This window comes from Leuresthes tenuis, unplaced genomic scaffold, assembly GCF_036924035.1.
Source record: "Leuresthes tenuis unplaced genomic scaffold, fLeuTen1.0.hap1 SCAF_18, whole genome shotgun sequence".
In the NCBI taxonomy this organism is placed as follows: domain Eukaryota; kingdom Metazoa; phylum Chordata; class Actinopteri; order Atheriniformes; family Atherinopsidae; genus Leuresthes; species Leuresthes tenuis.
The window spans coordinates 3,060,878-3,085,576 of NW_027325372.1; the positions used below are offsets into that span (position 1 = coordinate 3,060,878).

The following is a 24,699-nucleotide window of genomic DNA, read 5'->3' on the forward strand; positions in this document are numbered from 1 at the left end:
CAGCCGCTGATTGGTCGGGTTCATCACGTGTTCCCGTGGTAGACAAATGGAAATGAAGATGGCTGCAACGGTGTTTGCTACATCTGACATGCATGCTTTTCTTGCGTCTTCGAGGGGATATTGATGCAGGTAAATGTTGCTCAGTGTGAAAACGATGAACACGTTTAATTATATTATTCAGCGGAGATGAACGGGTCTGCAAACCAGCACTTGTTTATGTACTTTTTACTAGTTAGGATTAGCATGCTAACAAGGAATGTCTGCAGCTGCACCAAATAAGCACAAAGTATAACTGCAGCTTTATCTCAATTTAATGGTTGATTCAGCAGTGCTTTGTAGAGTAAACAGGACTTGTTGGTTATATTCATAAATGTTGTCTTCAAGTTGTGGGATGTTACTGATGCAAAGTATAAAATATTTATATTTTACTTAACTCTTTCTTTTACTTTTCAACAACTTGGAAGGATATATTGTACTTTTATTGCATGGCATTATGCAGTTCAGTTTGTAGATGTACGTATGTATTTAGCCACTATTTTTACTTTACTCTTAGGATACTTTACAGAACATCAAAATGAATTGAATTCTCTTTCGATCATACTTATTCGATCATGACATATTAAAGAATTATCTGGTTCTCACCAGATCTTAAACTGAGGTAAATAATACCTTACATGCACAGCAACACATGACATATTACAGTATTTTATTATTTATTAAACAAAAACAGAGAGAAAACACTGAAGCAGTGTGTGAAAGACTAAGTGAACCCCTGATCCAGCAGCAGCTTCAGCAGCAGTGAGCTGCAGTGATGGTTTCCTGTGGGACGTTATCAGTCTCTCTCATGGTTCTGGAGGAATCTCGGCCACTCTTCTCTCCAGCGCTGCTTCAGCTCATTGAGGTTTGCAGCATTGGTTTCTGCACAGCTCTCTTAAGGTCCCACCACAGCATTTCATTCAGGCTGAGGTCTGGACTCTGACTGGACCATTGCAACACCTCGATTCTTTTCTTTTTCCCACATTCTGCTGTAGATCTGCTGCTGTGTTTGGGATCTTTGTCCTGTTGATGAGCCAGTTTCAGCCCAGCTTTAGCTGTGGGACAGATGGCCTCACATCTGACTCTAGAATACTTTGGTATCCAGAGGAGTTCATGGTGGACTCAATGGCTGCAAGGTGCCCAGGTCCTGTGGCTGCAGAACCAGCCCAGATCATCAGCCCTCCACCACCGTGCTTGACAGCTGGTATGAGGTGTTTGTGCTGATATGCTGTGTTTGGTTTCCTCCAAACGTGCTGCTGTGCATTAGGACCAAACATCTCCACTTTGCTCTGGTCTGTCCAAAGGACATTGTTCCAGAAGTCTTGAGCTTTGTTCAGATGCAGCTTTGCAAACCTAAGCTGTGCTGCCATGTTCTTTTTAGAGAGAAGAGGCTTTCTCCTGCAGCCCTTAGTTTTTCACACACTGCTTCTGTGGTTTGTCTCAATCTTTGTTAAATAAGAACAGAGTAATATGTCACAGGCTTACTGAACCCTATTTGAAGACCTTGTGAGGACCAAATGATTTTTATCTGACAGATAAAACCTTAGAATTGAACTTACTTTGTACTTACTTTTCACCATGACTGAAATTTTAGCCTCTGCTGTGTTTATATCAAATCGGTTTCCCTAAATCACCCGTTTTTATTCCTTTAAAAAGTTTCCAGCTGTCATGGAAAAGTCGAGCAGACACCTGACTCCCGCTCAAGATGCCCTGCAGCATATTGTTGGTTGCAGAGACAAACCTTTCCTGGAGCAGCGCTTTATCGACACCTTTAAAGGTGGGCAGTATGTTTCTGATATATTTAAGGTTGCATATGCAGGTTGAGTCAAACTATTGTTGTGTCTCAAACAGGTTATTTAATAGGATGAGTGTTTCTGTCCCGTAATCATAGCAGAAGGATCGTTTCACTGAAGTATGTCCAACACAGCTACGATAGCTGCACTCCCTTTCAGCTTGTTGTTTTTCTAATCTCTTTCCAGTTTACATTTCACGTCACAAACCTGAAGAACTGACATAATTTTGTTGCTCGTTTCTGCTTCTGTTGGCTGGATTATTCTGTCTCTTCAGGGTCGAAGCTCAGACAGAAACTGTGGAGTATCCTACTTCAACCATCTGTAAAACTTGGTTTAAGTATGTAAAGCTAAAAGAAAGCATGTTTTACTTTTTCAAAATGTCACTTTTATCATTAAGTGCCATCTCAGCCATTCGTGGAAAAAAAAGCATAAATTCTGATTATTTTTGCTTCAAAAAGGTGAAAAAATGCAAAGAAACAACCAAGAAACAGACAAATTTCCTTCGCTTTTTTTTCTCATTGTGGAAGTTAAAGCAAAAGTGTGATTATTTAGCGATAATTCAAGAGTTAACTCAGTTAATTCAGACGATTAATCACAAATAAATGTTTCAATCATTTGACATCATGATTTCAGACTATTTCAGTCAAGCTAAGACAATAATTTGACTTTATTTCTCTTTTTAAATGTCCTGTTAACATAATTAGTTTCAATCTCGTTATCTAGTTTGGATAATTTACAGAAAATGGGATGAATGGAAACATAAATATCAACATTTTCTTTAATCAGGAGCAGACATTAATGCAAACGATTTAAAAATGCAGAGTTTAAAAATGCAGATTAATTAGTTTAACTTTCTTACTATTCTTTCCACAATATTTACACATAAACAAAAACTTTCCATCATGGCATTTTGCTGCTGAATAAGTTGAAAGACATTCACGAACTGGTGCTAGCTAGCTTACATTTAGCTTAACATGTCTGGTTTACCAGCTAGCTTACATTTAGCTTAACATGTCTGGTTTACCAGCTAGCTTACATTTAGCTTAGCATATCTGGTTTACCAGCTGGCTTACATTTAGCTTAACATATCTGGTTTACCAGCTGGCTTACATTTAGCTTAACATGTCTGGTTTACCAGCTAGCTTACATTTAGCTTAACATGTCTGGTTTACCAGCTAGCTTACATTTAGCTTAACATATCTGGTTTACCAGCTAGCTTACATTTAGGTTAACATGTCTGGTTTACCAGCTAGCTTACATTTAGCTTAACATGTCTGGTTTACCAGCTAGCTTACATTTAGCTTAACATATCTGGTTTACCAGCTAGCTTACATTTAGCTTAACATATCTGGTTTATCAGCTGGCTTACATTTAGCTTAACATGTCTGGTTTACCAGCTCGCTGCTGTGTGAATATTGATTCAGCAGATGCTAGTTGAACATCACAGATCAAACGTATCTTCCTCATAATATCATCAACTTTACTTTATTTAGTTTTTAGGCTCAAAAGAGGAGCTATATCTGTGCACGTGATGGAGGAACACACATGCACGGAGGGGGTGTTTTAGCCAAGATGACACTACAATATATTTATTTTACCAACTGTATCTAAGCTCCCAACCTTTCCAGTTTATTCCCGTTATTTCCCATAAATTTGTATTAATTCCTGTTAATTCCATGAAAAGTTGGAAACTTTTCCTGGAATTCTGCACCGTAACCATAACTCTGTGGACATGAAGGGTTGATTCATGACTCAAATGCAGTCAGAATATGTATTTTTCAGGTGAAATTATGACACGATTGACACCAGCTCTCACAGGACAAACAGAAACCTGCATCCCTGTTTTCAGAATGTGATTCTTTCCTTTTGTAGGGAGAGGTGTGTTCACCCAGAAAACCATTAAAGCTTCCACATTTGTTGTTGAATATCGTGGGAACATCTTTGCTCGAGGCCCACAGGCTGGGAGCAGACGTGCAGATACTCTCGATGGCTTCCTGTTTCACTTCTCATGGAATGGAGCAGAGTGGTGGTGCGTCGTCTGCTTGTTTTGGGCTTTTATTGTAAAGTTTCGTTTCATAACATCTTGAAATGCCTTGGCTCTGCAAACCGTTGCTGTTGCTCTTGCAGCGTTGACGCCTCCAAAGAGGATTGGACCCTTGGCAGACTTGTGAATGATGACCACATGAGTCCAAACTGTGAAATGAAAAAGATCGTTTGTGAGGGGAAGCCACACCTGTGCCTGTTTGCAATAAAGGAAATCTCTCCAGGTGAAGAGATAACGTACAACTATGGGGACTCTCGTTACTCATGGCGCTCAGAGGTATGTTTGACTTATTCGGAGGAACACCCAGCTGCAGGTTTTTAGGTGCACTTAGTTACAGATATGGCAGCCTAAGGCTGTGCCACAAAGTCTCCCTTTATCAGGGTTTTAATGCTAATTTCTTGTTAAATCTGTCTGAAAGTTGCACAAATACAAAGACTGCATCCTCTGAAATAACCAGACAGTGGATGAACCCCCCCCCCCGAGACCATTTCAACACAAGTTTAACATCATAACCTGAATAAAAGAGAAGATTTAGAGCAGGCCAGAAATGTAATTACTGGAGGGTTCACGCTATCAGCACCGTCAGGACCCCGTTTCTCAAACATTTTCATCTGTCCTTCCATGTCTCCAAACTGGCTCTGATCTCTGCAGCCATGATAAACACGCTTAGCTTAGCCATGATAAACACGCTTAGCTTAGCCATGATAAACACGCTTAGCTTAGCCATGATAAACACGCTTAGCTTAGCCATGATAAACACGCTTAGCTTAGCCATGATAAATACGCTTAGCTTAGCCATGATAAACACGCTTAGCTTAGCCATGATAAACACGCTTAGCTTAGCCATGATAAACACGCTTAGCTTAGCCATGATAAACACGCTTAGCTTAGCCATGATAAACACGCTTAGCTTAGCCATGATAAACACGCTTAGCTTAGCCTTAGCGATTAGAACTTCTTCTACAAGCTTGTCCTCAGAACTTTCCACCAATCTTACCGCTGCTAACCCTGTGACCCCACAGCCGGTCAAATGTGGCCCTGAACTGCCCCCCCGGTCATCCACAGCCATGATAAACACCCTTAGCTTAGCCATAGCTGGATTTTCCCATCATTTGTTTAATGTTAAACTGATTTAAACTTTCATAGATTTTAATGGTGACTCAGAACAGCCTTGAACCATCAAAATGTTTGTGATGTTCACCTGATTGAAGTCTAACTATTATTATTAGGTGTGTTTAGTTTCTTTATTCTTGTTGCCAGAGGCGTTAAGATGGTCTGTAGACACATTATATTTCCATGTAAAGATGGTGTCAGATAGTTTCAGTACTGAAAAAACAGTAATGTTTCAGTACAAAAGGTTTATGCAGGAAAAAAAACACAAATTAATTAATAAAACATGTTTAAAACATCCAGAATTGACCAAAACACGAAGACACAATTAGAACAGAAACTCAGTTAAACTCATGTTAGTCTGCCCACAAATACTTTATTATAACATTTTGTTGCAGTTTGTTGGGTAATAAATTAAAAATATTAATGTTGAGCTTCATTCTTTTTGTCTCATATGACCTTTACAGGAGTCCATTTTTGGATTAAGTCCTTCAAACGCAGACTTTAATCCATCTTCATCGACACCAAGGACCAGAAGGGTATGTAAACCTTAAGAAAAGGGTTTCATCAAGCCTCCGTTAGTCTCAAAAAGCATCAAAGTCAGAAAAGCAAAGTTTGACGCAGTAGTTTATTTAGATAAAAATGAATAAATCCAGCCTTTCCAAGGGGAAAAAGAATGATTTTACAGTTGTGTCGTACAGACTTTTACTCACTCAATACCAGCTTAAACACTCACACTTTGGGCCCAAATGGGTTCCTTCTCTAAAAATCATAAAGATTCCCATTTTTAAAGCTTAAATTGTTTAATCAGATTCAGCCCTAATCAGAACTATAAAGTTTTTATACATTTTTTTAAACATTTTCTCCACTTTTATGCCATTTTGGCCATAAAAACACGCCTTATTTTAAGAAGAAAAGGGGCAGGTGGTGGTGGATGGATCAAAGGAGGCGACTTTGGACACAAACACAGACACATTCACAGCACACCTTTACCTCACTACCAACTTCCAGACTGTTTCTGTTGCGATAATTTATTATTAATATGAAATAGATGATATATAGCCTTCCTGAGGTGAAAAAGAATGATTTTACAGTTGCGTTGTACAGGCTTTTATTCACTAAATTTCTGGTTAAGCCCCATCTTTTCTTATTTAGATAGTTAGCATCCCCTCTACATTTGTCAGATTAAACTGTTCACAGACTAATGTTTTTATCAGTGTTTGAGGTGATGTTTCTCACTGTTTCCTGTAAATTCTGCCTTTGCATCACTTCTCTTCTCGGCTTTAAACCCTCCATTCACCTTTTTGGTAAATACTGAACTCGAAGGGGCTTCCTTCCACTTTTCCAGACTTTCAAACTTGGCTTCTCATCCCACCAGCTCATTTTAAGCGTTTTATCTCTTATTTATTCAGTGATAAATGTGACCTCTGCAGAGCTTAAAGGGCTGAGGAGCTCAGCTGTTTATTTGAATCACTGCTTTGTGCCTTGAGGCAGGTTTGTGACACACTGACTTATTCCAGTTTTGAACTAATAAACGGCGATACGCAGGTGAACAGAAGTGTTAAAGACATCTTGGTCAAAAAGAGCTCAGCGGTTTGTTGTGGTACTTTGGACTCTGGGGTCATGCTATCCAGAGTAAAGATGAGGTTTGATAGCTTATTTTTGATGTTCAGGTCCAAAGATTATTTCCTTTTGATTGAAAATATCTGGTTTTACGTCTGAAACATTTCCTTAAATCTTGTAACAGAAGCAAACGAGTCGCTCATTTCTGTTCTCGTGTTCATGTTTTCAGGCTAAGGCCATGATAACGTCCTACTGCGAGGACTCCAGCTGTGATGACGAACCTGGACCAAGTCGCCACACTTTTCAGGACAGTTCACAGGTGTTTTCTTCTGAAGAGGAGCCGGAAACATCAGTGCAGCAGCAGGAGGACGAGGAGGAGGATGAGGATGAGGATGAGGATGAGGAATCTCCCGATGAGCAGGACTCAGATGAACAACACAAAGCCAGCGAGGGTGAACCAAAGGCCAAAGACACGTCTTTCACCTCCAGGAATTATTGTTACGTTTGTGGGAAAGGAGTGGCCAAAGTCGCTCGTCATTTTTTAAAGCACATCGACGAAGAGCCCGACATCGCTGAGGCTTTTTCACTCCCCAAGAGCTCCGCTCAGCGCAAGATGGTGCTCGACAAATTACGAAACAAAGGGAACTACCAGCACAACCAGGAGGTGCTGAAGAGCAACTCCGGAGAGTTGAAGGTGCGAAGGCGACCGACGACTGGGGACAAGAAAGCAGAAAGATACGTGCACTGCCTGTACTGCAAAGCCATGTATAAACATGTAGAAATGTGGAGACATCTAAGCAAATGTGCCAAGAAGACATCAGAGTCTGCAACGTCAGGCTGGACGGGAAGCTTGGAGTTTTCTGACCAAATTCCACCTGCTGTGAAGACGATGCTTACAGCGATGAGACAGGACAAGGTTGCTCTTGTGGTTCAGAATGACTTCCTGCTAATCCAGCTGGCAAAGAGTCTGTCTGAGAAGTACGGAAACGATCCGAGCGAACTGGTTTACATCCGACAGAAGCTGAGGGACATGGGAAGACTCCTGCTGGAGCTGCACAAAAAGACAATAATCAACTTTGAGGACGCCATCCAACCGAAGAACTTCAAAAAAGTTGCCAACTGTGTGAAAAACCTGGCTGGATTCGACTACATCTCTCACAGCTACGTCAGACCAAACCTTGCTGTGAGGTTGGGGAACTCGCTGAAAACACTGGGCAGCATCGCCCTGAGTGGGGCTCAGAACAGGAAACGGATAGAGAGCGCAGATGCGAGCACGTTTGTGGAGCTGTGTGAGAGGGAGTGGGCCGGACTTGGCCCTGAAGCGCCGCTCGCTGCTCTGAGGAGGCCAAAGGTCAGCAGCCCGTCCACAATCCCGTTCACACGGGACGTTCAGGCTTTCTACGGGTACCTGGAAAGGTCATGGGCGTCTGCCGCTGAAAGCCTGAAGACGTGCGACAGCCCTGAGGTCTACGGCGCCCTCTGCGGCGTGACGCTTGCACAGGCGTCGGTTTTGAGCAAGTGTTCGCCCGAGATTTCAAAAATGACCCTGAAGTCCTTCCAGGAGAGGGACGACTCCATCCAGGTGTTGTCCAAACACTTCATCAGGATCAACATCCAGAGCAGGAGCGGGCGGAGCGTGGCCGTCCTGCTCACCTCGCAGCTCGTCGGCGCCCTGACGCTGCTCTCTGGAAAGAGACGGGCATGTGGCGTGCACGAGGACAACCCTTTCCTGTTCGCTAAGCCTGACTCTTCTGCTGCGAGCCACCTGCACGGAGGGGCCTGCATCCAGTCTTATTCCACTCTGTGCCATGCGGAGAACCCAGAGCATCTCACGTCGGCGCACCTCCACAAACACGTGGCGAGAATCTTCCAGATTCTGCACCTGGAGAACGACGAGCTGCATCACCTCGCCAACCTGCTGGGCCACGACATCCGGGCTGACCGGGACTACTACCGGTTGCCGGAGGCGGCTGTCGAACTCGCTAAAATCGCTAAGCTTCTGCTGGCGATGGAGAAGGGTTCTCTGGAGAGATTCAAAGGAAACTCTCTGGAGGAGGTTGAGATCGAGGGTGAGTCTCGTCCATAAGGCCCGCCGGTCGCTTCGGTGATGAACCGGTGAATAACTGCTCTGTTCTGCTTGTTGTTCCAGATAAACTGGAGCCAGATGTTGAGCAGAACAGCCCTGGAGATGCTGATGCTGAAGAGGACAACGAGGAGTCGGATCTTTTACCTCCACAGAGCGGTAAGTTGTAAGATGAACCTTTTCTGCACCTGGAGTTTTCCTTCTGGAGGTTTCTGGGGCACCACAGTGATTACAAATGTTTGAAACTGCATTTATTATGGAAGTGAAACGTGATTAAAGATCCAGAAGAGTCACGATTCACTGAAAAATTACACAACTCAAGATTACAACATGTTGTCCCTGTTATTGTGTTGTTCCTCTTTGTCTGAAAGGTCCTCATTTAACAGCCTTTGACTCCGCCTCCACCTGAGTAGCTGCTGACCTCACAAAAAGGGGCGGAGTTCAGCACTTGCTTGACTGTTAAGAGTTCAGAAAAGAGCCGCTGTGCTTAAACCAACAGTTATTATCACCAAAGCCGGTCTCATACGCCTGAAGAAGACCTCAGGAAGTTGTGTTAAACTGTTAAAAAGAGTTTTTTGAGCTCGATAGCAGCTCTGCTGCCTTGTTTCGTGCTGGTTGGTGCTCCAGCTGACAGGGACACTGGTTTATGTGAAAACATGATGTCACACCTGTTCTTGTTTTTAATTGTAATTACTTTTGGACTCTCCAGGTGACGTGGACCAACAGGACAGACTTCTGACTCCTGTGCAGGACGCCCTGGAGCACATAAAGGCTCGCAGAGACAAACCCTTCCTCCAGGAGAAGTTTATTGACTCCTTTAAAGGTTTGTTCTGTGTTTCTCTGAGCTGTCTATGGACGTTTTTGGTAAATTAAACTGAGTTTAAGCCTGATTAGAGAGGGTGTCTGCTTCCTGAAGCCAAACTGGTTCCACAGAGAGGGGCCTGATAACTGAGGGCTCTGCCTCCCATTCTGCTTTTAGGGGCCTGATAACTGAAGGCTCTGCCTCCCATTCTGCTTTTAGGGGCCTGATAACTGAAGGCTCTGCCTCCCATTCTGCTTTTAGGGGCCTGATAACTGAAGGCTCTGCCTCCCATTCTGCTTTTAGGGGCCTGATAACTGAAGGCTCTGCCTCCCATTCTGCTTTTAGGGGCCTGATAATTGAAGGCTCTGCCTCCCATTCTGCTTTTAGGGGCCTGATAACTGAAGGCTCTGCCTCCCATTCTGCTTTTAGGGGCCTGATAACTGAAGGCTCTGCCTCCCATTCTGCTTTTAGGGGCCTGTTAACTGAAGGCTCTGCCTCCCATTCTGCTTTTAGGGGCCTGATAACTGAAGGCTCTGCCTCCCATTCTGCTTTTAGGGGCCTGATAACTGAAGGCTCTGCCTCCCATTCTGCTTTTAGGGGCCTGATAACTGAAGGCTCTGCCTCCCATTCTGCTTTTAGAAACTCTGGGAACCACAAGGAAACCTGCAGCCTGAGAGCAAAGTGCTCTGTTGGGGAAATATCCAACTGTGAGATCTTTAAGATGTGATGGAGCTCGGTCATTAAGAGCTTTATGTGAGGAGAAGAATCTTAAATTCTATTCTGAATTTAACAGGGAGCCAATGAAGAGAAGCTGAAACTGGAGAAACATGATCTCTGCTGTTAGTTCTCATCAGAACTCTGGCTGAAGGGTTTTGGATCAGCTGGAGGCTTTTCAGAGAATATGTGGGACAGCCCAATAATAAAGAATTACAGTAGCTTAGTCCTGAAGTAACAGATGCATGAACTAGTTTCTCTGCATCACTCTGAGACAGGATGTTCCTGACTTTAATGATATTACAGAGGTGAAAGAAGACAGAAACCTGTTTTATATGTGCGTTAAAGGACAGATCCTGGTCAGAAATAACTCCAAAGTTCCTCACTGTAGGACCAGAAGCCAAATAAATACCATCCAGAGTAACTATATAACTGGACAGTTTCTCCCTGAAGCGCTCAGGTCCAAAGCAACGACTTCAGTTTGTCTGAATTTATTAGCAGAAAGTTCTGAGTCAGCCCAATAATAAAGAATTAGAGTCGTCCAAACCAGGATAACTGAGACTGTCTGCTTTTCCAGGAAGAGGAGTGTTCACCACCGAATCCATCGAACCGTCCTCCTTCGTTGTGGAGTATCGGGGGGATATTTTTCCCCGTGAAGACACCCAGAGAAGGAGAGCCGCTCTGAACGATTATCGGTTTGACTTTTCGTTGAGTGGAACGAACTGGCGGTGAGTTTGTTGCTTCCTCTTCAGTTCAGCCATTAAATAAACTCCCGTTTTAAATCATTCTTATTGGCTCATGTTGAATAAAAAAAACTTTACGGATAAAGATTAAAAAGTACAACAACAGGTTAAGAAGTTCTTCTTCTTACTTCTGTTTTTTTGGGCATTTATCATAAAAAAAAAGAATAAACTTTACTCATTTTGAAAAGGAATGCAAACTAATTAAATAAATAATATTTTATACATCAGCTAAAGAAAGGAACAGTTTGAATAATTTAGCACCATCTTCTGTGGTTTGATTCGTCTCGCAGCGTCGACGCTTCGGCAGACGACGGCAGCCTCGGGAGACTCGTGAACGACGACCACGTGAACCCCAACTGCAAACTCATGAAGGTGGTTTATGACGGGAAACCACATCTGTGCCTGTTTGCATGGAAGAAAATCTCAGCAGGACAGGAAATAACCTACAACTACGGGAGCGCCGTGTACCCGTGGCGCTCAAAGGTTTTCTTTATTTTTATTTGACACATTTTTCATCAGATACAGTGTGTGAGAAAGTAAGTGAACCCCCGGATTTGACAGCAGCAAGTTGAAATAATGGCTCGTCTCAGAGGGTTCAGGCTGTGTTGGAGAATTAAGGAGCTCAGAGCAGGAAGTGAGCGCTGGATCAGGACTTCTGCACGGTCCTGTTCATGTGCTTAGAAACTGGGGATGTCCCGATACAATCCGATTTATTTAAATTTTTTTTATCTTGCCGATACCGAAAAACGGTAGAATTATGGTAACAAAGGATAAGTTTCATTGTCTGGAAAAGACTGGGATCATTCTTTTGTGCAACATCAGACTTGAGTTAAACATTTCTTTCCTATTTTTTTTAAAACAAATAAACAGAATATATATATACAAATATATTGAATAACTTATTTATTTAATAATTGTGCAAACAATCTTAACTACAAAAATATAACAAATGTAACTGGTTCAGTTAAATTGTAATGTAAAACAAAATATTAATTAATAAAGGAGCTGAAATTGAGAAAAAAAAAACAACAGCTTCACTGTTCAATCAGCTCTTTATATAGTTTAGTGCAAATGGGAATTAAACATCCATTAAAAAAGCATCTGAACTAAACAATAGCTTCTCTGGCTTGGTAAAAACTAAAAAAAACTATATATATATATATATTAGAGGAAGTTACAGTTTTTTTTACAGTTTTCACCAATGCTAATGCTAATGAATGCTAATGCTGAACAGGACAAGGGGGAAATTGGGGAAAAAATAAATAAATAAAAAATCGGTGATTATGGATCGGCTCATTGTAACCGATACCCGATCTCGATTTTTCTTCGATATCGGATCCAAATATCGGATCCAAATATCGGATCGGTGCATCCCCAATAGCAACCTAACTTTAGAACAAGGCCAGTTTAAGCACAATCACAGCAGGTGTGCAGGTATGAGATAAATACTGTATTTACATCTATGTTTGCACATGTTTCTATTAACCTGTTTTATTATTTCATGTTTTTCTAACATATAAAGAAGTGAGAGGTTGTCAACTCTGAGATTTTTAACAGTTTGTCTTGAACACATCCTGCTGTGGGTCACAACAGCCTCTGATATGATAAGCTTAAGCTCACAGAAACATTGTTTTTCAGTGTATAAAACTGCATTTTCATCATTTCAGTTTGAGGAGTCGAGCAGCGGTGATGAGTACGTCTCTGGTGAAGAGTCTGAGCAGCCTGACGGATCCTCCTCCTGGCAGGAGGACCGGGGCGGCTCCAGCTCCGATGACTCTGGCGCAGCAGCCCAGGTTCCCTCCTGCACCAAGAGGAATTACTGCTATGTTTGTGGGAAACCTCAGACCAAAATTTCCCGGCACCTTTTCACCCACAGAAACGAAGAGCCGGACATCGCTGCGGTGTTTAAACTTCGCCGAAAGAGCAAGGACCGAAAGAAAGCTCTGGAGAAGCTACGGACCAGAGGGAACCACACACACAACCAGGAGGTGTTGAAGGCTCGCAAAGGTCGGCTCAAATCGAGGAGGAAAGTGGAGAAGCCCACGCTGAAGACGTCTGCAGTCTGCATATACTGCAAGAACATGTTCGGGCGCCAGCGATTCTGGCAACATATTCAGAGGTGTCCCTCAAAGCCCGCCGACACGCCTCTGGTGTACAAAACACAGATCCTGAGTCTGGTCGCCATGGGGTTCATAAACGCCCAACACGTGTCGTCAGGCGTGAGGAAGATGTTGAAAAAGCTGAAGAAAGATGACATCGGCTCTGTAGTTTTGAAGGATTCCTACCTGCTGCTGCTGGCTCAGTATCTGCACTGCTCACAAGGTTCAGACTCCAACCAGAAGCTCCGGTTAATGGGCAGAGTGCTGCTAAAGCTACAGGAAAAGTCCATTTTCAGCTTCGAAGAGGCTTTGAAGCCCCAGAACTTCAGCAGTGTTGTTGAAACTGTCGGGACGCTCGCCGGTGCACACAAGGAGGAAAAGGCTGTCAAGAGGCTCAAGGTGAAAATGGGAAACTCGCTGAAGAAAATTGCTGACATTAAATACGCCAGAGCTCTGAATGAGGCGGCTGATGAAGAGACGGTGCAGGAAGCCAAGGCTTTTATTAACCTGTGTGCAAAAGAGTGGCCCTCGAACGCCTCACCGGCACCAAAAGCACCCCGCCAGCCCACCATCGGCTTCATCCGGGACGTGCAGCTTCTCCACCGGTACATCGAGAGGACGGTGGCCTCCGCAGTCGGCACCCTGAGTAAGTTTCAAAGCCCCCCCGTCTACTCCGCGCTGCTCAGAGGCATCGTCGCATATCTGTCCATCTTGAACGGAAATGTCGACGTTTCGAAGATGACCGTCCAGTCGTTCCAGGAGAGGGATGAAACCGGGCCTCAGGAAGCCGCCGCCGCCACCGCCGGCCGGCTGCAGTTTGAGCAAATTCTGTCCAAAAGAACCGTGAAGATCAGTGTCGTCTGCAAAAGTGGTAAAAAGGTTGGTGCCATCCTGCCCCCTGATCTGTTTGCTGCTGTGACTTTGCTCGTGGAGAAGAGAGAAGCCTGCGGCGTCCCCGGGGACAACCCCTACATCTTCGCAAAACTCCTCCCCTCGCGTTCAGGCACCTGGAGCGAACACTGCTGCGTCCGCAACTTCGTAAAGCTGTGCGGGGCGTCGGGACAGGAGGGGCTGCAGTCTGCCTATTTTCGTTATCACATGATGAGAATTTTCCAGATCCTCATCCTCAGCAACGAGGAGCTCGGCCAGTTAGCCGAGCTTTTGGGTCGCGACATCCGGACCGAGAGGGAGTTCTACCAGACGCCAGAGGCAGCCTCAGACGTTGCAAAGATCTTAGAGCTGCTGTCAGCAATGGAGACTGACTCTCTGGAGATTTTCCAGGGAAAAACTCTGGAGGAAATCAACTTTCCAGGTATGTGAGCAAAAAAAAACAACTTCCAGACGCATGCTGGCTTCACCATTTCCAAAAGCCAGTTTCAGGGTGTTGAAAACAGCCTCATTTACATCTGTTTAAGATGAATTACTGATGGAGCACAGTTACTGTGTGATGGTTCATGCAGCTCAAACATCTGGGACTCCAACTGGATGGCTGCTTAAAGGAGAAACTGATCTAAAACCAACAAAAAAATGGAGTCAAACCCCAGGAGTCAAACCCAGACTCGTCTACTTTCTCTGTAAAAAGGCTCCAGATTGCTTTGAATTGGTTTAAAATCCCACTGAGACAACAAAAAAACAATATTGGAAGAAGATTTTTGTTCGTTTGTTCTTTTACAAAAGAAATCTGTCAAGTTTTAAAGAATTTTGTCACTTATTTGTTAGATAAATATTCCCTTTAGATGACATTAATGTGACCTACCAAAGGCAGATATAAAACTGACCTTTACCTGTTCGTATTTCTCTTCTTTTCTGCTTCTAACTGGCAGAAAACAGTCATTTAATTATTTGAAACCGCCGGCAAGGTTGTGTTTCTGCTGATTTATTTTGATTTAATAGAGAAAACGTGTTAAAATGAACTGAGTTTAGATGAATTTAATGTGCATCTAAGCTGTTGTATGTAAGAGATTCTTTAAATTCACCCGTTAAAGAGGATTTGGATTCAAACTGTGTTTTCCTTTCCAGCTATGCTGGATCCAGTGATGGAGCAGAAAGCTGACGATTCAGAAGGTGAAGGTTCCCAGCAGGCGGATGGTGAGTAACACACACATTTCTTGTCATTTTCACTGGGGCCAAAGCTGATGATATCTGTTACGTTTTCTCTTTCTCTTTTATTTTGGTTCATCCTCATTTTTGCTTTTAGCCACAACAGGAAGCCGTTTTCAGTGAGAAAGGCCTAAAAAAAAAAGCTACTTTCACAGCAACAAACACATCCGAGTGGTTACAGACATCCTCTAATTAACAGTTTATGAAAAGATTGATGGAAAAATAGCTCGATTCTGTGATATGACTGTTCAGAGAGTCCAGATCAACAGGATGTGATGTTAGCGATGCAAAGCAGGGACGTCCTCTTCCCTGAGGCGAGCTTCCACTGGACCTCATGCCTAATAGAAGAGTCACGCTGTGTGTTTTTGGTGTTTTTGGGGAGGCTGTACAGACGCATCACTGGGGTTGTGAGGTGGGCTCAGCAGTGGTTTCCCAGAACCCCCCCCCTCTGCATTTGTTCCATGCTTTCCCGCTGATGCTCAGGTCCCTCATCAGACGAGGCCCCAGCATCCAACTTCCACTGGCAGCTGTTTGCGCTCCAGCCTCCGTTGTGAGCAGTTTCTGTCTTTCAAAGGCTTCCTGCCCGGCATCCTCCAAAGGAACTGTGAGCTCAACTCACCTTGTGCTGAGCGTCGGACCACCGGATCAGCTCAGGCCTCCGGTCGGTGACGGCCCACATCCACCAGCGTCAGCCAATCAGAGGCTCTCTCCATCTCACCCAACCGGGGCTTGGTGGAGAATTTGTGTTATCTTTGTTCCCCTTCCTGAACAGACACAGTTGGCACACTCTTGCTCTCCAGAGGTGCTGGAAGTTGCTGTTTAAACTCTTAGTTGTGTGTATGATCCCTGAAAGAGGCTCATCCAGTGAGGATGTGCAGGAGTGAGGATGTGCAGGAGTGAGGATGTGCAGGAGTGAGGATGTGCAGGGGTGAGGATGTGCAGGGGTGAGGATGTGCAGGGGTGAGGATGTGCAGGAGTGAGGATGTGCAGGAGTGAGGATGTGCAGGAGTGAGGATGTGCAGGAGTGAGAATGTGCAGGAGTGAGGATGTGCAGGAGTGAGGATGTGCAGGAGTGAGGATGTGCAGGAGTGAGGATGTGCAGGAGTGAGGATGTGCAGGAGTGAGGATGTGCAGGAGTGAGGATGAGCAGGGGTGAAGCTGGCGTTGAGCACATGGAACACGAGGGATCTTCACCCAGCCATTGGCTGAGCTTTTCGGGGTTAGAATGAGGAAGTTCGTCCTTCTCGGCCCCATCACCCACAGCCTTCCAGCTGATCTGTCGCCAGTAGCTAAAGAGTGAATAAAAGTGTACTTTTTATACGATTTTTAGCCTGATATATAAATACGAGTAGCTCCACACCATCTGTAATCTTTGCTAATTAAACTAATCTCACTGTCCCGGTTTCCTCCAGGTGCTTCATCCTCGAAAGGATTCATGTCGGCTAAGAAGAAAGGCAAAGGTTCTTCCTCGAGAAGAAGCAAGAAGAGGAGCAGAGAAGAAGACAATGAGCAGCCCGAGGAGACGAACGATGCAGCGAACACACCTGAGGAGGCGCCGTCTTGCAGCAAAGAGAACGAATCACAGATTTATTTCAGTGATTATGATGATGACATGAATGTTGACTTCAACATGGACGTAGACACAGATGATGATGATGTGAGAAATGAGGATAACGAGGAGTCGGGTAATCTTGAGGAGGTGACCGGCGACCATGAGACGGAGAAGGACGCCACGTCTCCGATCGAACGCCGCCCTGAAGAGACCGCGGAGCGGGAAGATTCGGACAGAGACGAAGAAGAAGAGGCAGAACAAAATGACTGGATGGATGTGGAGCGCACTGCATCCTCTTCCTCTCCGAGGACAGGTAAGAGAAATCAGGCGACCAGAGCACATCACATGGGACAGAAACTGCAGATATTTGTAGCCTCACCCTTGGAGCAACAGCAACAAGCTGAGCTGTGTGACCTCATCAAACACGCTGTCTTCATTTGTAGAAAAGATCAAGTTATCAGCAGCTTTGAGGGGGATGAAAGAAGTGAAGATAATGATCCCCAAACTGAACATTGTGAGTATTTCATTCCTCTGTTTGCACCTTTCTCTGCAGGGTGACCTCAGAGGTTGCATCGGGCTTAGTTTTGGGCTTTATTGACAGCCTCTTTTGTTGTTTGAACAGGAGAAGATGCAGGCGTTGCTGCTGTCTTTGAGAGATAAGCCGCTGGTGAAGGATCAGCTCGCTCATGCTGAGGCGGACCGGCGTGAAGCAGCTGCTGCCGCCTCCACAGAGGCCACGAACAAGCCCAGCCGTGCACAGGTGGGGATACTCTCTGAGCCCGAAAAGGGGAATCAGTCTCTGGACTCGCTGTTAACAGCTTCATTACAGCTGGAGGTCACGAGAAAAGTAGCTGTTGAGTTTATAGCGGATGGAGGATGAGGCTCCTGGGTGCCCACTGTGTGTGTTTGTGACGGTAAAAGTCATTTAAAAGTCTAAAAACATGTCAGGGCGCCTTTGTCTTTGTTTAAAAGTATCACAGAGTAACACACGCTCATAATGTCGCCTTCTTCTGAACCTCGAAACCTTCCATTTTAACTCTTATAATTGTTTTAGTTTAATGTTCTGAGAGTGTTTTTAGGTAAATCTGTAGAGAAACTGTCCAGCTGCGAGAGGAAAGTCTCTGTGTTACATAGATAAATACATATTTCTGTATGTATACAGGAACAAAGCTCTTAATCTACCTCCCGTCTTTTCTTGCATGTCAGGCGGTGCAGATGAGCTGCTCCCACTGCAAAAAGAGTATGATGAAGGGACACACTGCCTACCAGAAGAAGGGCTTCACAGATGTCTTCTGCTCCAAAACCTGCCTGTTTGAGATGTTCCCTCCCAGCAAAGCGGCCACCAGAATGTGTTTTTACTGTCTGAAGTAAGTCTGAGAAGCTTCTTTCTCTCCTGTTTCAGCGTGTCCCAGCGTCTGATTTATTTCATAATTCAGGGAAAGCTAACAGGGCTCAAAACTGTCACACATCATTGATCTGATGGTGATCTGAGTTCTGAAAAGGGCTGAAAGGAACGAGGGGTTAAAAACCACAGTTTAAGTCTGTTTGCACACATTTACATCAGCTTGCAGGTGTTTTATTTGCTCTTCAGAACGCAGATCAGTGTTTTCTTCTTTTAATTTCATGTGCATCTGTCACGTGAACAGGTTTCTCTGTTGTCTTAACTGCAGCAACGGTGCTATTTCTGCAGAGATTTCTCTACTTCTCCAGTCATGATGGGTGTATTTAGTGCAGAAGAAGTTTCAGATGACGTGTTAAAACCTTTGTTTGTTAACCCGAAGTTAACAAAGAAGGAATAATACCTGCCGCGCTTTGTTGAGTCGGTCACAGACGTATCAGAGCTTAAAGCTGAAAATAGCTGCCTATTTCAGTTAAAATAATATAAAGATGACACAAAGGTCGTATTTGACACGGCGCTGTTCTTCCAGAGAGTGAAAACTCAGCTGCTTTGAGTGTTTCTCATCTGCCCCCCTGTTCTGTCAGGGAGATCTCGCAGCCTCTGGACCTCATCATGGCCGTTGTGGACCTCAAAGGAACGATGAAGGACTTCTGCAGTCCAGCCTGCTTGTGCTCTTTCAAGTCAAACTCTCGGCCGATTCAAACACAGAAGCAGTCGTCCACCCAGACCCCTCCGCTCTGCAGAGAGTGCAACCGAACCTGCACTGTAAGAACAATTCAACATTCAACTCTAACAAAGAGCCCGATTCAATCAGGAGCCTGTTAATACGTCTCCTTCATCTTTGTCTTCTGCAGACAACACTTGAGTTGACCCTAGATGAGGCTGTGCACAGCTTTTGCAGCCAGGACTGCATGGATGGTTTCTGCAGGGACAACGTTGGTGTCTGCGAGAACTGCAGCTCCGTCTGCTGCAAGCAGCCGTTCATGCTGAAGCTGGACGGCGGCTCCAAAACCATCTGTGGCACAGAATGTCTGGAGGAGTTTAAAGAGGTGAGGAAATGTCCAGGTTAGAGATCACATCTCCATTTTTCCATTAGTCTTCCCAGGAGTGGACGTCCCAGCAAGTTCACCCCAAGGTGAAAAAGCCCAGAGCTACATCTCAGACTCTACAGGCCTCAGTTAGCATGTTAAAGGTTAAAGGTCATGACAGCACAGTTAGAAAAAGACTGAACAAGGATGGCTTATTTGGAAGGGCTGCAGGAGAAAGCCTCTTCTCTCTAAAAAGAACATGGCAGCACAGCTTAGGTTTGCAAAGCTGCATCTGAACAAAGCACAAGACTTCTGGAACAATGTCCTTTGGACAGACCAGAGCAAAGTGGAGATGTTTGGTCCTAATGCACAGCAGCACGTTTGGAGGAAACCAAACACAGCATATCAGCACAAACACCTCATACCAGCTGTCAAGCACGGTGGTGGAGGGCTGATGATCTGGGCTGGTTCTGCAGCCACAGGACCTGGGCACCTTGCAGTCATTGAGTCCACCATGAACTCCTCTGGATACCAAAGTATTCTAGAGTCAGATGTGAGGCCATCTGTCCCCCAGCTAAAGCTGGGCTGAAACTGGCTCATCAACAGGACAAAGATCCCAAACACAGCAGCAGATCTACAGCAGAATGTGGGAAAAAGAAAAGAATCAAGGTGCTGCAATGGTCCAGTCAGAGTCCAGACCTCAGCCTGACTGAAATGCTGTGGTGGGACCTTAAGAGAGCTGTGCAGAAACCAATGCTGCAAACCTCAATGAGCTGAAGCAGCGCTGGAGAGAAGAGTGGCCAAGATTCCTCCAGAACCATGAGAGAGACTGATAACGTCCCACAGGAAACCATCACTGCAGCTCACTGCTGCTGAAGCTGCTGGATCAGGGGTTCACTTAGTTTATCACTCACTGCTGCTGAAGCTGCTGGATCAGGGGTTCACTTAGTTTTTCACCCACTGCTGCTGTGTTTTGTCTCAGTTTTTGTTCAGTAAATAATGACTCAGTGTGATATGTGTTTTTGTTACTCTGAGGTTGGATTTACTGAGTTTTAAGCCCTTTTGAGGACCAAATTACTCTTTTTAACCTTCTCCCTGTTCCTCACACTGTTGCAGGATCTAAAGTGAAGATTCACTTCATTATCGTATGTTTAAAGGACTTGTCCCCAGACACCCTGACTTCCTGTTCTTCTGTCCTGCAGAATATCGGGACACCCCATCAGTGCACCCAGTGCCGCTCCTCTCAGCCCGTGTCAGACATGGTCAGCTTCAGAAGCAGCGAGAACACAGTGCGGCTCTTCTGTAATCGATTCTGTGTGGCGTCTTACAAGCTGCTTCAAAGCTGTCTGCAGTATCCTCAAGGTACAGGACAAAGTGTTTGTTAAAAAGGATCTTTTTTACTCCTCATCATTCATAAATAACTAGATGTTTCCCCCCAGAACTTAAATCAAGAAAGAGCTTCAAGTTTTTCTGTTCAGAGGCGTTCATCATCCTTTTTATTGGACCTTCAGTGTGACGTTGCTCTCACTTTTAAGCAGTGAGTGTAAAGAAAGAGGCCTTTAAGGTGTCAGGGTTTGAGTTTTACTGAGCTTTGGACTTCCAGAGGGAGGCAGAACAAAGACGACTGACTGACAGATGGAAGGAACGGACTGACCGACACATACGGAGGCAGAAGACATGAACTGCTGAGCAGCAAAGGAAAATCAGGAGGATGTAACAGAGGGAGTGATTACAAAATGAACTGCAGGTGTGAGAAGGAAGCTGTAAAACCAACAAAAGGACAGGAGTCACCAAACTAAATACAGCAAGAAATTAGCAGACGTTAAAGGGGAACTCCGGTGTTTTTAAACCTTATTTCTGGCATGAAATACGTTCATCTCCTCACCGAGAACAGTTTGGTGAAAGTCGGCGTCCTTCAGAAGATATTTAGATAACTGGAGATCCATATAACGGAGTGAACGGGGCTTAGAGGATGCAGCCTCTAAATAAGGCATTATCTGTCTTTATTTCACCAATACTTTAAGAAGAATGAATGAATGAACGTGTGCTATAGCTCTGTTAGCTCATAGCTGCTGTGTTGTTGTTATTGGCGGCTATCGGGGGGCTTATAGAGGGCTTTCTACAGAGTCGTCTACTGGGATGACGTCATCGCCCCCTGCATCACAGCTCATCCACTCCAGTAAGAACGTCCATCTTACTCAAAGTTGTCGTCCACGTCGTCAAAATCTGATAAATATCCTGCCATGTTGCACAAAACTATCAGCAGCAAACTCTGTGTGAAGTTAGCCGACTGTCACAGAGCACGGAGTGAATAAGCTGTGCTGCAGGGGGGCGTGTGGATGAAGTGGTCCCAGTAGAGTGCCTGTGTAGAAATCCCTCCGTTAGCTCTCCTGTAGCTGCAAGTAGCCACATAACAGCAGCTATGAGCTAACAGAGCTATAGCACACGTTCATTCATTCATTCTTCTTAAAGTATTGGTGAAATAAAGACAGATAATGCCTTATTTAGAGGCTGCATCCTCTAAGCCCCGTTCACTCCGTTATATGGATCTCCAGTTATCTAAATATCTTCCGAAGGACGCCGACTTTCACCAAACTGTTCTCGGTGAGCAGATGAACGTATTTCATGCCAGAAATAAGATCCAGGTTTAAAAATACCGGAGTTCCCCTTTAACCAAAGGAAAAGCAGAAGATAACAAACCAAAGAGTTGTAGATTTGAGCTAAAGTCTTTTTCTTATTTCATATAATCTCAGTTACTTTGGAGAAGAAAAGGAGCTTCCAATCAGACCAGAGAAGGAAAAGTGTGAGTACATTTCTGGAGCTCACACAGTATCACAGTTCATGAAGCAGACATCTGTTCTCATTATGTTTTACATCATACTTTGTGAGTGTTTGAGAGCCAGAAGGAGCAGTTTGATTGATCCGAGTTAACATCCTTAATAAAAATCCTCACACAGGATGACGGAAACGTCCGCTCAGCCGCTGTAAAGGAGCAGGACGCCTCTCCGGCTGCTGAATTAAACGACACGCCGGTGCTCGTCATTTCAGACTCGGATGTTAAATGTTGCAGCTGCAGCAAAGATCTGCCGGAAGGCCGCAAACTTTACCAGCTGACGAGCTCAAAGGAGGTTTTCTGCTCTGAGGCGTGTGTCTCTGAAAGGAATCCCAACAAGAAATGTCACAACTGCTTTCAGTAAGTCCAGCATCTTTCCAGGCTTTTTTTCCTTTATTTATTTGATTGCATTCACCTTCTCAGTGGTAAGAATTTGCAGATGTACAACATCTTCAGCATTAAAAGCTTGTTTTAGGTGCCTTTTATCATGCAGAGCAGTGTATAGGAATAGTTTCCCTTAAGTTCAGAGGGCTTTGCTTCGCTTCTAACTCATATTGTGGATTTAATTTCTGCCTCTCTTCCCCTCTGCAGGTCAATAACTCGGCCTCAAAACATCATTCTGGCTCCGGTGGATGATTCAGGAACTAAGAGGGAGCTGTGCAGCAATGCCTGCCTCTCTTCTGTCGAATCCAAGAGGAAGATGGCTGCTGCGAAGCTGCTGACGACGTGTGCAAAATGTGTGCCAAACGCAGCCAGGTAAGGAAACTAGAAACTTGGCTACGTGCTTCGTATACGTTGCACGACATTTGTTGGGTGACATGTTAAGATTTAAAGCAGGTTTATTTGTAGAGCACAAACAAGGCAATTAAAAGTGCTTTACAGCTACATAAAATCACAATAAAATCATTCCATAAAACATAGAAATAGTCATTAAATAATGAAATTGAAAGCAAAGATTGCAGATATAATACTTAAAGAACAGTTTTCAGCCTGGATTTAAACATGTCTCACATCTTCTGGAGGACTGTTCCAGGTTTTAGGAGCATAAAGCTGAAACGCAGCCTCACCTTGTTTAGTCCTGACTCTGGGCACCAGCAGGAGACGCCTCCCTGAGGTCCTCAGAGTCCCAGCTGGCTCATATGGCTCTAACATGTCAGAGATGTACACAGCAGAGCTGTTTTAAAGTCTATTCTCTGAGCGACAGGAAGCCAGAGCAGAGACCTGAGATCTGGCCTAATATGGTCGTATTTCCTGGTTCTAGTCAGGACTCGAGCAGCAGCGTTCTGGATGTCCTGCAGCTGTCTTACGGCCCGTTTAGAGCCCAGAGAGCAGCCGTTACAGCAGTCTAACCTGCTGGAGATAAGCATGGATTAGTCTTTCTAAGTCTGGTTTAGACACTGTTCCTTTGATGTTTTTCAGATGGTAAGAAGCTGCTGATGTTATTGATTTAATGTGGCTGTTAAAGTTCAGGTCTGAGTCCAATATTACCCCCAGATTTCTAACCTGATTATCAGGTTTTAGAGAGAGAGTCTCAAGGTGACTCTTTGTTTCTGTGGGCCACTTTTGTCTGAGTTTAGCAGACATTTAAAAGGCTAGATTGGACAAAAATGTGTATTTGTAGCTTTCTTGTTGACAAATTCTGCAAAAAACACTTGAGAATATGTAGCTTAGCTTTAAAAAAAAGTTGATTCTTGAAGACGAAATGGCTCCTCAGCGACGGGTCGGGGGATCAAACGGGTGGAAAGCAGGCAGCTTCTGGAGATAAAAAAGCTTTATTAAAGCAAAACAAAAGTGCTGCTGAAGCAGGGAATCCAGAGGCTGAACATGAACAAGCGTTTTTCATCACGACAACACCTTGTTTCCAATCAAATGTGTCAAGAAACCTTATTATTAAAGCCTTTCTATAAAGGAAAATGTCAGTTTGAATTACTTTTTAGCTCTTAAATGGGCCAAAGAAATTGAATATTAAGAAATCTTGTCAGTTTCAGTCAATTAAATAGTCCCAGGAGAGCCGACTGCAGTCAGTGAGCTGAAAAATGGTCCAATAAAACTGTTAGTGTGGGGAAAAAAAAGAATAAAATACTGATGAGACGCTCTTGGAAATATCTGAACATCTGTGGAAAAGTGGCTCAACCATAAAGAGATTTTGTATTATCAATGAAAAACAACTTAATTTCTCTTAATTTCTATTTAAACTGTTTTCTTCATACAGAATTACTGGAACTCGAGCATTTATTTCAGTCTTAAGGGAAAAGTTTTACTGTTTTACTGGTTTGTAATGCCATGAATAAAAAAAGGATCTGTTGCACTTTTCTCTGAGCTTCATCCCTTGTATGTGCTTCAGTTTGGAGGTTAACCTGCTCTCTCCTCATCCGCAGTGCATCTTTAAAGTGATCGTGGACGGCGAAGGCCACGGACTCTGCAGCAGAGCCTGTTTAAGCAGGTACCAGGAAGTCCACCGGTTTCCCAGCTGTGACGTCTGCAGCACCATCTGCCCCGACAAACGGCTCGTGGTCAACGTGGAGGACGGCAGTAAAACCATCTGTGGGGACAAATGTCTGGTCGAGTTCAAAGAGGTGCAGAAATAAAACCTCTTTGGTTTCTGTGCAGGTAGCAGGAATCAGGAGCTTTGGATCAGTTTGCATTAATGGGTCGATCCACCTGCTGATTTTGGCCACTGTTCATCATTTCTGCCAGAATGCAGACGGGAGGAGGGTTAAGCACCAGTTTTCATTTAGTTTAACTGCAGCATCTCAGATGTGACGGCTTATTCACCCAAAGCAATTTATCCATGTTTGCC

At 44.3% G+C, this 24,699-nt stretch overlaps 3 protein-coding genes across 3 annotated transcripts in view; 2 read left to right on the forward strand and 1 right to left on the reverse strand.

Moving 5' to 3' along the window:
• Positions 1-24,699, reverse strand: part of LOC140275544 (tripartite motif-containing protein 16-like) — a 292,422-nt gene that overhangs the window by 128,878 nt on the left and 138,845 nt on the right. The window lies entirely within an intron of this gene.
• On the forward strand, positions 48-24,382 carry LOC140275533 (uncharacterized). Its single transcript, XM_072371038.1, has 23 exons — positions 48-129; positions 1,693-1,813; positions 3,702-3,858; positions 3,957-4,149; positions 5,451-5,522; positions 6,776-8,615; positions 8,696-8,788; positions 9,339-9,452; positions 10,723-10,873; positions 11,179-11,371; positions 12,556-14,299; positions 15,007-15,075; positions 16,500-16,952; positions 17,083-17,153; positions 17,262-17,399; positions 17,846-18,006; positions 18,623-18,803; positions 18,893-19,087; positions 20,269-20,428; positions 21,820-21,869; positions 22,024-22,259; positions 22,491-22,655; positions 24,278-24,382. The coding sequence occupies exons 1-23, from the start codon at positions 124-126 to the stop codon at positions 24,291-24,293; spliced, it is 6,579 nt and encodes a 2,192-aa protein (XP_072227139.1). The 5' UTR covers positions 48-123; the 3' UTR covers positions 24,294-24,382.
• ak2 (adenylate kinase 2) overlaps positions 4,126-24,699 on the forward strand; it is a 70,167-nt gene continuing 49,593 nt past the window's right edge. The window contains exon 1 of the mRNA XM_072371067.1: positions 4,126-4,129. The gene's annotated coding sequence lies outside the window, so the exon portion shown is untranslated. The remainder of the gene's footprint in view (positions 4,130-24,699) is intronic.

Bases quoted from the DNA above. Each gene is read 5' to 3' on its own strand.
- LOC140275533 (XM_072371038.1), top strand. The intron at 1,814-3,701 runs GTGGGCAGTATG...TTCCTTTTGTAG, and splicing joins CTTTATCGACACCTTTAAAG to GGAGAGGTGTGTTCACCCAG. The intron at 15,076-16,499 runs GTGAGTAACACA...GGTTTCCTCCAG, and splicing joins AGGTTCCCAGCAGGCGGATG to GTGCTTCATCCTCGAAAGGA.